Source organism: Juglans regia, chromosome 10 (genome assembly GCF_001411555.2).
Source record: "Juglans regia cultivar Chandler chromosome 10, Walnut 2.0, whole genome shotgun sequence".
Lineage (NCBI taxonomy): Eukaryota > Viridiplantae > Streptophyta > Magnoliopsida > Fagales > Juglandaceae > Juglans > Juglans regia.
This window is the reverse complement of record NC_049910.1, coordinates 14,954,213-14,966,596: the sequence shown is the minus strand read 5'-3', so window position 1 is coordinate 14,966,596 and position 12,384 is coordinate 14,954,213. Positions and strand designations below refer to the sequence as shown.

At 33.4% G+C, this 12,384-nt stretch overlaps 1 protein-coding gene across 2 annotated transcripts; it reads left to right on the top strand.

The window, feature by feature from the left end:
• Nucleotides 1–2,278: 2,278 nt before the first annotated feature.
• Nucleotides 2,279–7,615, top strand: LOC109004209 (mannan endo-1,4-beta-mannosidase 2-like). 2 transcript variants are annotated; one of them, XM_018982689.2, is made up of 6 exons: nt 2,279–2,719; nt 2,803–3,182; nt 4,380–4,577; nt 5,798–5,920; nt 6,276–6,487; nt 6,835–7,615. In XM_018982689.2, the coding sequence occupies exons 2-6, from the start codon at nt 2,826–2,828 to the stop codon at nt 7,238–7,240; spliced, it is 1,296 nt and encodes a 431-aa protein (XP_018838234.2). In that variant the 5' UTR covers nt 2,279–2,719; nt 2,803–2,825; the 3' UTR covers nt 7,241–7,615. The 2 variants fall into 2 exon arrangements, with proteins under 2 accessions (XP_018838234.2, XP_018838225.2); XM_018982680.2 differs by having other exon boundaries at nt 2,279–3,182.
• The last annotated feature ends 4,769 nt before the right edge of the window (nt 7,616–12,384 follow it).

The following is a 12,384-nucleotide window of genomic DNA, read 5'->3' as shown; positions in this document are numbered from 1 at the left end:
GGCGAGTAGGCTCCCAAATTAAAAATAGAAAACAATTATTATGACCTTAAAAAATAAACTATGGAAAAAATATTAGTTAGCATAAAAGATGAAATTTTTTTGCCTAAAATAAAATCAATCTTAAATGGTAAAATTTGGTTGAAAAAAAAAACCTAGTCAATATAAAAGTTTTAATAAAAAAAAATCTTACTGCAAAATTTTTCAGACAATAGTACATTTGGAATAGAAGTAGCAAAATGATTATATATTACTCTTGAATATTTGATAAAATATGATGTTTATTTTGATATTGATGGCCTTATTTGTTTTCAAAATGAAATATTAAAATAAGTATATATATGAATAAGGGATAATATTCTATGTACAAAAAAATTAAATTCTCTTTCAAATTGTTATAATACTTATAGATGTTATTAATCAAAACAATATTAAAATTTGTTTATAAAATTTCATTATTTAATATATAAATATTATTATTATTTTTAAATTAAAGCATCATGTACTTAATAATAACAATATTAAAATTTGTTTTACATCTCACAAAATTTTATTATTTAATATATAAATATTATTATTATTTTTAAATTAAAGTATCATGTACTTAATAATTACTTTAGACCACAAAATATATTGAGCCGCCCGTGGCTAAGAGGTTGTAAGTACGTACACATGAATTCAGCGAAGAGTAGCAATCAATTTGTGATGATGGCAATGGTGGATTCTTGGACGCAGCATGCATTAGAATAGAGAAGCTTTAAAATATATTATCATGTCTCTATTTCTGGATATTTGCGCAAGGGTAGGTGCTGTTCTTGGCTTTCTAATTCTGTCTGCTAATGACACAGAACTTATTGTGTTTGCAACTATAAAGACAAACAGAAGGAATATATTCTGGACAAAACTAAATTACACTCTTATACCGTTATAATGAAGTGCTATTACTAGTTAATTTTTAAATTTATTATTTAAGAAAAATAAAAGATGATCTAAAGATAATAAAAGCTTCTTATTAAAATTAAAATAAAATGAGAATGTAATTTATAAATTAAAATTTAAAAAATAACATTACTTCGCCTATTTCTCATCTGTATGAAAGCATCACATTTAATAGGGTTGCAACAATAATATATATATATATATATTTTACAAAGAAATGATATTTGTAGTTTTAAGGGATACAAGTCTGTTATTTCACTCTATTTGAAAAAGAAATGGTAACTTTTTAATAATAGATTCTGTTATTTTTTAAAAGAAATATGCAGAATTTGTACGATGTATATAGAATTACTCTTTATTTATACTTCTATGCCAATATTTTCTGTAACAAGATACTTGTAGGAAACCTACTTCATTCTCACTTTTATATTTCTCTTTTTGAATTTCGGTTTGGATACAAAAGTTTTTCGACTTATCTCAATTCATCTCTTCTAATTATTATAATTTTATCAAATTTATATATAAAATATAATAAGTAATTTAACTTTTTAAAATTTTAAAATAATAATAATATTTTATTTAATTTTTAATTTTAATTTTAACTTATTCTATTTTAATTCACTATCCAAACCTTCACTTAAAAGGAAGGTTGCTCGTAAAAAAGTTAACCATCCAAAACATTAAGTAAACAAAAAGATTAAAGAAAATAAAAGCACGTCCAGAGGAGAAGGTGATGAATTGCCGTCGTCACATGGAGTAATTGAAGAAATACCAAACCTTAAAATCTATTGTCCGTGAATTAATAGCAATCAAGCATCTGATATCTTGAAAAATTCTCTCTTCAGCCATTCAGAATCCATGTGAGTTTCAATGACATGAAGTGTGTGAGACATTTTTTTTAAGGTGTGCGAGAAGGATTCTTTTGTTTTCACAATTATTTTTATCTAATTTTATTTAATTATTATAATTTTTTTTAATTTTTCATATAAAATAAAAAATTTAATTTTTTTAAATTTAAAAAAAATAATATTAAAAAAATATATTTTAACAATATTTTATTTAATTTTTAACTTTTATTTCAACTTATATCATCACAACTTTTATGTTTTGTTTTCTTTTGTCGCTTTTACGTTCTGATCATATTCATTCACAAGCAACTTCCAATCCTAATCTCTAAAGATGAATTACTAGCAAGTATGATAAAGAGAGGTATTCCAGGGGCTACATCACTCACGGTCACACATGGCCCATGGGAGTTGAACAGAGCCGTTCAGTCCAATATTAAAATTCACGGAAAGACTATATAAGAATCAGATCATCCTTTAGATCTGAATAACCAACATAGCTGATATCAACATATCACCGCATACCCACCACGATACTCACTTTCCTTCCTTTCTTCTCTCCTGATTTTTGACTGATTTCGTATGACTAATGTTGGTTGTGCTTTCTTAAATTCTTTGCTTTCTCTCTCACACGGGGTTAACCTCCCTCGTTTCTTGCTCACACCTTCCCTTGCTCATTTTCCTTTATAAAATCCCAAACTCATTCACACCAACATACAACTTACAAGTCCCCTCTCTCTCTCTCTCTCTCCCTCCCTCCCTCCTCTCATGGTTACGGAATTTTGTTTGATTTTGACATTGGTCTGTGAAAATTATGAGTTTCATCGAGGATTCTTGAATTTTTTGCGTCTTCCAAGGCATTTTTTGGGTTATTCTCAATAAAGGGGAATCTGGGTGTTTTGGAGATATACGCATTTATGTGAAAATCTGTGTCTGAGGTAGTGCTCATCTGGGTGTCGGTGATTCCGGGAATTTCTTAAAACTGTTTGCGCATAACTGTTTTTTTTTTTTCATTCTCCAGCTCCCATACTAGGAGTTGAAACAATGGTGGCAGGAAACGAACTTTATTACCCAATTCTTGGTTTTGCATCATTTGTGGCCTTCATGTATATGTCTTTTGGGGACTTTTTGCTCAATTATCATCAAGAACCAAAGTTTGATTTTGTTGAGAGGAATGGGACTCAATTCATGTTGGATGGAAGGGCCTTTTATATTAACGGGTGGAACTCTTACTGGTTAATGGACCATGCCGTGGAAGATTATAGTAGACCAAGAATCCGGGCGATATTGCAAGCCGGTGCAAAAATGGGTCTCACCGTGTGCAGAACTTGGGCATTCAACGATGGTGATTACAATGCCCTCCAGATTTCCCCTGGTCGGTTCAATGAGCGAGTTTTCCAGGTATTATAAATTCACATTTTACGGCGTTATTTTATATTCCCCTCTCATAATTTACATTTTAACCTATTTTTGCTCTAATCCAACCAAAAATCAAAAGACGAAGGTTTTATCACTTTGTTCTCTTATTTGCAAGTTTTTGCATCTTAATCAATAGGATATAAATGTCAAAGCGTTGCGCTGTCTCTCTTTTTTTTGGCCACCCCAAGGTGGGGGGGAGTGTTATGATTTTTCGCTATGAAATCGTTTTGGTGCTTGGATTGGCTAATTATCTTTCATATTGGTAGTGACAATCATCTTGCTAAGAAAAAAATTCCTGTTTGTTGCCTGTAACCAAGGTTTTTGACATGACAGGCTTTGATACAAATTAGCTTGCTTGCCGCTCTATATGTCTATGGCTGAAGTTAGATAACATACAACTGGAGAAGAGTAAAGGCAAAGAATTAAGCATTATAGGTATTGGTTTGTGTATAGGATTTCAGTACAGATAAATTGGAAATCCTTCTCATACACTGATTCAAATGTTGCCCTCTCTCTCTGCTTCTCAACAAAACAAATTAACTGAAAACCTTAAGAGATTATAGTGGTACATTTTTATCTTATTAAAAAAAGTTAGTTACCTGTCAAAAAGAAAAGAGAAAACTAAGTTGCATTAATCATCCAGTAAAGGCCTACATCTCTTTTATATATATGATATATGTTATATGTATATCGATATATATATATATATATATATCATACACAACATATGTTAGATCTTGTTCCCTTACCACAAGAAGCTAGGGGGAGCGAGGATGGAGAAGCCTTTGCTGAACATGTGAGGCGTATTTATGATGAAGTACCTCATATGTATATGCTTATAACTACCTTCTATTTGCTCAGTTTGTTCACCAATCCCAGTTCACTTCATTTCGCTATTGCCCATCCCGTTAGGGACATCTGATAAGAAATTGCCTATATCTTTTGTCAAGATTCTTTATTTTTACCCTTTTTGACAAGTCTTTTGTCAAGCTTTCTCTTAATGTAACGTTCGTACTTAAGGCTCATGGATTATCAAAAAGTTAATACTGAACGATGAATGATACCAGAATACTTCCTGTTCCATTTTTGCCAGTTCTTTTATAACCTTGATAGCATTTGACGTAATTTTTCCAATCATATATATATTTTAATTTATTTGCCAACTGGGTTGGTTGGCAGGCACTAGATCATGTCATTGCAGAAGCCAGGCAACATGGAATAAGGTTGCTTCTTAGCTTAGTGAATAACTTGCAAGCATATGGAGGGAAAACACAGTATGTCAAGTGGGCATGGGAAGAAGGCATAGGTTTAAGCGCCTCAAATGATTCCTTCTTTTTTGATCCATCCATTCGCAACTACTTCAAAAATTACATCAAGGTATCTTCTTATTTACTTCTTCCTTCCGGTTTGGTGCCTAGTGTGCATTTGTTATTATAATTTATAACTTGCAAGCAGTTGGTTTGAATACTTTTAGAACGGTACTTCCATGGCCAGTAGAAAATATAATGCCAAAATTTTGAGCCCACTTGAATTTATCAATGAGGCTTGTATCTCTTTTAACAGTTTCTTTTTCAAAGGAAAGTTTTATCCCCATGCACAATGAGGCTAAGAATGTTGTGTTATGATGCTTTGATGGTACCTCCAGTTCAGTAGAAAGTATCTATGATGACATGACACACAAGTAGAGGCCCCAGTTAACATTATGCTACTTACCTACTTACCCAATTAAACGATATTCAGAACCATCTCAACCTGATCATGTCAGACCACCCTGGTTCATAAAAAACTTAATTGCAATAGACCACTGACAAATGTATTATAATTAAGAAAATGAGATAAAGGAAAGAAATGAGGTAAAGGAAAGGACAATGCATAGATTTTTTTTAGTAAAATAAATGGAAAATGCATAAATTAGCTTTATTTCTTGAGTTATTACTTTTCATCCCTCTCTACTGTTCTTGTCCAGATACAAATGTGGGAGGAACGATTGTTTTATTTTGTTTTTGCTTGATCAGCAACCTCATAATTGTCAATATCATATATATTTGCGTCGTTGTCATTACAGGATCCCATAATAGGTTATCATTATAATGGCTGTTCGAAGTCATCCTGGTAATAACTTGATATTTTGGAAACTAAGAAGATAAGCAACTTGAATACATCAAGACGGTGGTCACCTCACAGATTTAGCCTATACCTCATGAACCATTTTTTGGAAGTAGATCAAGATAATGAAATATATTTATATTGATTTTCGATGCTGCTGGTGATCATGGACTGTGGTTTTCATTTGGATAAAACACTAATTCAGTGTTAGCGGTGTTTGAAATTGATGTTACTCCTGTCCACTACATATATAGGGTTTTCTTTTTATAAACTATTTTAAAAAACGTGAACCATTGAAACTTTTATTCAAACATCCTTTTCTTTGAAATCTTTATTTTAATCAATATACCTATATTTCAATACTTATAAAAAATATATATATATATATACACCTATATTTCAATAATGCTGGTATAATGATAGTGCTATTGTATATTTAGAAGTGATATTTTTTAATATTTTGTTATTTCTGACATACATCCTTTTGTCAGACTATCCTGACAAGGAGAAACTCCATTACTGGGATCGAGTATAGAAATGATCCCACCATCTTTGCCTGGGAATTGATAAATGAACCCCGTTGCATGACTGATACTTCAGGGGATACTCTCCAAGTAAGTTGTATACTCTTGATTCTGCTCCTCTATACCAAATTTAAGAAGAATACATACCTTTGACACTGATTTAAACTTCTAAAATGTCTTTAAAATTGGTGAATTAGTAAGAATTCCACTTCGTCAGCGAGATTCAACAATAATTAGTAACAATTGTGTATATCTGATGTAGCTGTTTTTTTCTTCTTTTTTTAATGTCAAGGAATTGAGTTTTTCAGGTTAGATACACAAAAAAGACAAAAACAAAAGCGAAAAAAGCCACGTCTGCACTTGCTGTGTTAGAGAGAGAGAGATTCTGATACGCATTATTGATAAGAGTTTTTTACTACAAATTAATTATGGCGTTATATTGCAGGATTGGATAGAAGAAATGTCAAGTTTTGTGAAATCAATTGACAAGAACCATTTACTGACTGTTGGCTTGGAAGGATTTTATGGTCCTAAAACCCCCAAAAGCTTGACCATGAACCCAGAAGAGTGGGCGTCTAGGCTTGGGTCTGATTTTATTCGCAACTCGAAGATCTCTTACGTTGATTTTGCCTCCGTTCACATCTACCCAGACCATTGGTATGTGCTGCGTGGTGATGAACTGTATGATGGAATTAATCAAGTCAAAATAGGAACAACCAAGTGAAATCTTAGAAAGCCATTCAGAAACCAAGATACTTAAGCATGGAATATTTTAACTTGGCTTAAAGAATACCCTCTAGTGCTCAGTTATTGCTCGTTGATTTTTGTATTGATGCAAACCCAAATAACAGCCTCTATCTCCTTGGTGTCAGTCTTTTGCTTGAGCTTCAACGTGGCTCACATGCCCTCAAACCTTTCTTCTTTTCCTATAGGAAAACCTATATTTTCTTGGTTATACACCTGAAATGTGTCCAATTCATCTTTAAATTTTTAACGTTTGTTAGGTTTCACGAGCAAGAATTTGAAGACAAACTCAAATATGTGTCCAAGTGGATGCTTTCACACATTGAGGATGGAGACAGAGAACTGAAGAAACCTGTCATGTTCACTGAATTTGGGTTATCAAACCTGAACAAGGACTTCCAATTATCTCAGCGAGATAGGTTTTACAAAACTGTTCTGGATATCATCTATAAATGTGCGAAGAGAAATCGATCGGGGGCGGGTGCTTTGGCCTGGCAGTTCTTTGTTGGTGGAATGGAAGAGTATTATGATGATTTTGCTATTGTTCCATGGGCAAGGCCGTCAACATATAGGGTGATAACAGAACAATCATGCAGGTTGGCAAGAATCCAGGGACCAAGTCAATTGAAGGGAAATTTAAGAGAATTGTGTTTAGAGAAAGAATAGAATTACGATTTGCTCATAAGAAAATTCGATTTGTTTGTGGGGGAATGTGGGTTCTTATTATTGCTTGGTTGATGCCATAAAAGGAGAGCAGGTAACTGTTTTATACCCGTTTCTTATCATGTCCATACACATTTTATACTTGGTACTAAAATGAATTAGATGAGGATAGTGTTCTTGGAGCAGAGTTTACCGAAAGTATTGTAATATTTAGTTAATTTTGAAAGTCGTACTCCAAGAAGAAAGACATGAAGAGCAGAAACTCTCAGCTTTTCCAAAGCTTTCCACGCTCATGCAGAGGATACGCCTCCCACTCCATTAATATTTAGGTCCTGTTTGGTTGTAAGATTCAGTTGAGATAAATTCAGTTCAATCTAATTTTAAACTGAGTCAAATACTCAAACACTCAACTCTCAAATTACGAAACTCATATCGAAATCTCTTTACACGTGAGATTCACAACTTTTTTCAACTTAACATATTTTTATAAATAGTATTAAACTTATCTTAACATTCAAACACATTTAAACTCATTTTAGATAAGTTCCACATAACTCAGTTTACCTACTCAACTCACTACTATTTATAAATAACTCAGCTTAGTTCAGTTCAACTCAACATTCAAATGCAGCGCGTTTGGATAGTGAGATAATATCAAATATTCTGTAAATAATAGTGAAAAAGTAATGATAAAATATTAAATAATTGTGAATAGTAGTGAAAAGTAGATGAAAAGTAATATTAAAGTAATGAATAGTTCGCTACCCAAAGTTCAAACTAGCCCTTAAACTCAGTTTTTGTACTCTTTTGCAAATCAACGCTTGTCATATTAGTAATGCAGAGGGTGCATCGTGCATGCTAACTTACAAGTAGAATGACTTGGTAGTATTCTTCATATGCTCCAATAGACTGCTTTGGTTCACCCATATTTCTATTTCGGAGTCGGCCAAATCAGCTGCCGATATTTTTTGCGCAGATTTGATTAATTTGTTACAAGTGCTTTCCGCTCTAAGTTTGTCTCTATAAATAGACGAATGGCTTCGTTTAACTACTTGATAGAATTACTTGAGTCTTCAATCTGTTAATCTCTTTCTTTGTTCCTCCTCTGTTTTCCAATATGGTATAAATTTACAGCTCTCTAATGGTGATGCTGTCTTCTTCATCTTCTTTGTTCAATCCTTACGAAGATCATATCCATGTTGCTGAGAAGTAGAATGCTTTCATGGATGGTCTCTGGTTTCACCTTCAAACTCATAATTCCTTGTAGTCACCGCGGACATATAGAAATAAAATGGTGTTGTCGTGGCTGTTGAACTCACTATCCAAAGAAATTGAAATTACCGCAAGTGTCATATGCATTAACACAACGCGAGAAGTCTAGATCGATTTTAAGGAAAGATTTTTTCAAGGAATTGATCTTGCGTGTCTCTTACTTGTACAAGTTTGTTGCTTTCCCCTCTCAAGACCAAGAGTCAATTAAGTTCAAACTTAAGATAATTCATGAAGGTGTTGGGTATAAGATATAATAAGACCACATTATGTAGCCCAGCCCACTCCGTATGTTAAGCCCATCATGAGACAGAGAAGAGAGTGCGGAAATAAAGTTGGGGATGAGAGACAAAAGTGACAGACTAGGAATGGACATAAAGCAAATGCAACGCACTTGGCTTCGAGGAGAAGTAATGAGTTACAGAACAGAAAGAGACTTCACTTCAGGCAACCACTATCTTCAAGGCATCGTCTTTTTTTTTTTACAATTCTTTTTAATTTATTTAATTATTACATTTTTTTTTTACATTTTTATATAAAATAAAATAAATAATTTATTTTTTTCAAATCATAAAATAAAAATAATATTTAAAAAATATATTTTAATAATATTTTATTTAATTTTTATTCTTTGAAAACCTTTTCCACTTCCGTGGATGTATCAATGAGTTAAGGGGCCACGAGAGCCCGTAAAATTATCAATTATAATTAATTTTGCTCTAAAAAAAACCAATGGGCACTGCACAGTGCGGACTATGTAAACATTCCAAACACCTCAACCACCATCGAGCACCATTGTGGGTTTTTCAACCATGCTGTTGGCATTTGACCTTCACAAAAGAAGAAAAAGTATCAATCAATAACTTGTGATCCTCTGTGAGCACGATAGTTGCCAAAATAAAAGGTTGCATGACCTAAAAGAAAATCGCAACAAGTGTTACAAAGACAAGTTTTCTTGCCACAACCTCCATCAAAGCTTCCAGTAAATTTTGATTTGTCGCCCGTATAAACCGTATATCTCAATTACATCACCGTCTTATTAAGAGTGTAAGGTGGGTAGTGGCCATCTAACTGGCCAGTGCACCTCACCAAATTCGTTGAATCCTAGTTGGGCATGGAATTCGTAACATCAAGGGCAAGCCATGGACCTCGCTTGCTAGACCTCCGCAACGAATGACTCATGCATGGTGGGCGTGCAACCTGCTAGAGGCAGGAAACAATCGGGTGAGCATGAAGCTCGCCCCAATAGGTCGAACACAGCGGGCATTGAGTCTAAGCTTGCCCAACCTAACCTTTCTATGGCAATATTGAACCCGCCATTTGGAGGAGAACCCCAAGTGAGCTACTAAGCTCCCCAGTAGGTCCCTGGACCTAACTGGCGAACATCTAGCCCACCAGTTTCTAGTTTGATGTTTAGGTGTATCTCACTGAGGAAAAGAATTGGGCGAGCTTACAGCTCCACCATGGTGCCTTATTTGGCGGCCACCCAGCCTACCATCAACTAAAGTAGTGGGCAAGCTTTAGGTGAGGTTTGGATATTGATATAAGATAGATGATTTTAGATAAAAGTTAAATAAAATATTATTAAAATATTATTTTTTAATATTATTATTATTTTACGATCGGAAAAAGTTGAATTGTTTATTATATTTTGTTTGAAAATTTGATAAAAGTTGTAAAATGAAATTAGATGAGATAAGATAAATTAGAGTGATTCTTGAATTCAAACCAGGTGCCGACAACAAACTACACCTGTAAGAGTTTTATTTAAACTCTATGTCCCATACACCTATATCCTAATGGGTTTAGAATAGCTCAATACTTATCATTTAAGTGATGAGTCACAATGGAATGAGATAAGATTAACTCCAATCAGATAAGATTAACTCCAATGAAATAAGACTAACTCTATATCTAATCACAGTGGGACACAAAGTCTCTAGATTTCTTGATGACCAGAAGTCTATAAATAGTATTGAGAGATTAAGGATTCTCATCTACAACATAATTGTTCCTCTAACTATCGGAAGACACTCGGAGGTAAAGTTGTTAGAGTGATCATTCTCTCATAGTCAGGTCAGATTCTCTATATGCTTTGGATTTGTTGAAGGAAACTGGTATGACAGTATGTAGTCCAGTCAGTACTCCCATAGAAGAAAATATGAAACTAGGTACACATCCAGATCAAGTCCATGCTAGCAAGGAATGTTATCAAAGACTAGTTGGGAGGTTAATGTATCTTGCCCATACCAGACCTAATTTAGCTTATGTGCTAAGTGTGGTTAGTCAGTTTATGCACTCTCCAAGTGAAGAGCATATGAATGTTGTCACCCGTATCTTGCGTTACTTGAAATCATCTCCAGGAAAAGGAATTTTGTTTAAAAAAGGAGGCAACTTGAATATTGAAGGTTATACCGATGCTGATTGGGCTGGGTCAATAGAGGATCGACGATCTACATCTGGATACTTTACTTTTGTAGGTGGAAATTTAGTTACTTGGAGAAGTAAGAAACAAAAAGTGGTGGTTAGATCGTCGGCTATAGCTGAGTACATGGGAATGGCCAAGGCAGTATGTGAATTATTATGGATCAAGAATTTGATGCAAGAGCTACACATTGAGTAGACAAGTCCTATGAAATTATACTGTGTTAGCAAGGTAGCATGTGATATTGCCCACAACCCAGTCCAACATGATCGAACTAAACATGTTGAGATTGATAGACACTTTATCAAGGAAAAGCTGGAAGCAAGACTTATTGAAATTCCTCATGTTTGGTCTCAAGACCAGCTTGCTGATTTGCTGACCAAGGCAATGTCCAACCAAGCTTTTAATAACTTTCTTGACAAGTTGGGCATGAGTGATATCTATGCACCAACTTGAGGAGAAATGTTAATGATATAAGATTATTTCCTTTCTTCATTTCTTTCCTTTGTTGTTAGTTATACAGAATAGACTAGAATCTCTGTAATTATTTAGGTAGTTACTATTTTCCTAGATTAGTCTATCACGATCCTTAACTTCAAGATCTTACCATGTACCTTGGCTATTTATTCCAACATTGAGAAGAGCAATATAAGTTTTTCAAGGAAACCTTATTTCTGACTAGAAAAAATAGGGCAGGTCTTGCGGAATCTCATAAAGGTCGATTTTGCTTCTATTTATGGGGTGGCACTGAGAAGATTCCAAAGAATAAAAATGTAGATCAATGTTAACAGCCCTTTCTTGAAGGCTTTGAGATCTTTTTTGTCCAAATAGAGCAACCATTAGGATCCTATTTAAATACGAGTATGTAACACCTAGACCCAGTCACGCCCAATTTTTATATATTTTTGGACTTATGCATATGAAAAGCCCAATTGAGTGTTCGAGTATTTTTTTGGGAGTAGACTATGGGCTTAAAATCTTTGTTTTGGAGGTTTATGATTTTTTTTCTTTGGTGTTTATAATTATTCTAATGTAAGCAATATAAATATATGAATTATTTGCACTTGAATTATGGCTATATGGTATAAAATTCTTAATTATTTTTTTCTATGAATTTTATTGTATGGTAAGCCATATAAATGTACGAATTATTTGGGCTTGAATTATAGCTATTAGTTATAAAATTCTCATTTATTGGTTTTATGATTTTTATTGTTTGGTTGGCCATACATATATAATTGTTTGTCCCATATGGGGTAAATGGTTTGCTCCAAAATTAAAGAAAATATTGGTTGCCCAAAGGTACCAGATTTTTCTTAATTTTGATGAAAAAACCATTAAACTCCATAGTAAATATGGGTATAATGGAGTGGACAATTTATTTGTCAAGATCTACTCTCAAATGAGGATCTTAATGACAATATTAGTTCATCCATTAAAGTAAATTTAGAGT